The 1,086-nt window shown below is 47.0% G+C and overlaps 1 protein-coding gene across 1 annotated transcript; it reads left to right on the top strand.

Moving 5' to 3' along the window:
• LOC109509399 (desmoglein-4-like) lies at nt 1-1,081 on the top strand (the record flags this gene model as incomplete). The annotated part of the gene is made up of 4 exons (XM_019859253.1): nt 1-66; nt 146-331; nt 586-860; nt 946-1,081. Coding segments are annotated over exons 1-4 (663 nt in total), but the record flags the coding sequence as incomplete, so codon positions are not given.
• Nucleotides 1,082-1,086: the final 5 nt, after the last annotated feature.

Below are 1,086 nucleotides of genomic sequence, written 5' to 3'. Positions count from 1 at the left end.
ATGGGGGAAATTGAGATCAAAATCCTGGACATAAATGACAACATCCCCACTCTGGAAAAAGAATCGGTACGTCAAGACAACATCACGATAGGTTTGAAACAATCCCTTGGGCGCACTTGAAGTTCCTGGTTCCTGTTGTGTGCAGTATGAAGGCAGGGTGGAGGAGAACACCGTCAATGTGGAAGTGCTCAGGATCCAGGCCATCGACTTGGACCTGGAATACACGGACAACTGGCTGGCCGTCTTTCAAATCATCTCAGGAAACGAAGGGGGCTATTTTAGCATCACCACCGATGCTCAAACCAACCAGGGGATAATAATGATTCAAAAGGTAAGCAATTTGAAAGATGTGCATTTCAAAACAAATCACACTGGCTGGGTTCAATTCCCACTTGGTTACAGTGTGAATGGTTATCATTTCTGTGTGTCTGACTGGCCACCAGTCCAGGATGAAGCCAGCTTTTCACTCAATGTCTGCCAGGATAGACTCCCACTCAGCCAGGACCTTAACAGGATGAGCGGTTCAGAAAAGAAATGGATAAAAACTGTAAAAATCAACCCTGTACTTGTGCTTTGCCATTGCAGGAGCTGGACTACGAGGAGATAAAGTCCCTCAATTTGGGGGTGGTAGTTTCGAACAAGGCCAAGTATGATTTCGGAAGCTCGACCTCCACTTCCATAACCTCAAAGTCGTACTCTGTGAAGATCAACGTGATCAATCAGAAGGAGGGTCCTCGCTTCCAGCCGTCTGTCAAAGTGGTGACTCTGACCGAGGATCACACCTCCATCTCCATCAATTCAGTCATCACCACCTACACTGCCATTGACAGCGACACGCACCAGACTGCCACCAACGTGAGGTCTGACATCTTTTTGTCCGAACACACATCGCATGCAGTTGGAGCGCCTGACTAACACTCAGGGAAAAAAACCTTCTTGTTCTAGGTACGTTAAATTCCGCGACGACGACAACTGGCTGATCGTGAATGAGAAAACTGCCGAAATTAGGCTGAATAAACTTCCGGATCGAGAGTCCAAGTTTTTAATCAACGGAACATACTACGCCCAGATCATATGCATTAGCGA

Source organism: Hippocampus comes, unplaced genomic scaffold (assembly GCF_001891065.2).
Source record: "Hippocampus comes isolate QL1 unplaced genomic scaffold, H_comes_QL1_v1.1 C16880376, whole genome shotgun sequence".
Classification (NCBI taxonomy): domain Eukaryota; kingdom Metazoa; phylum Chordata; class Actinopteri; order Syngnathiformes; family Syngnathidae; genus Hippocampus; species Hippocampus comes.
This window is presented reverse-complemented; position numbering and strand designations above follow the sequence as displayed.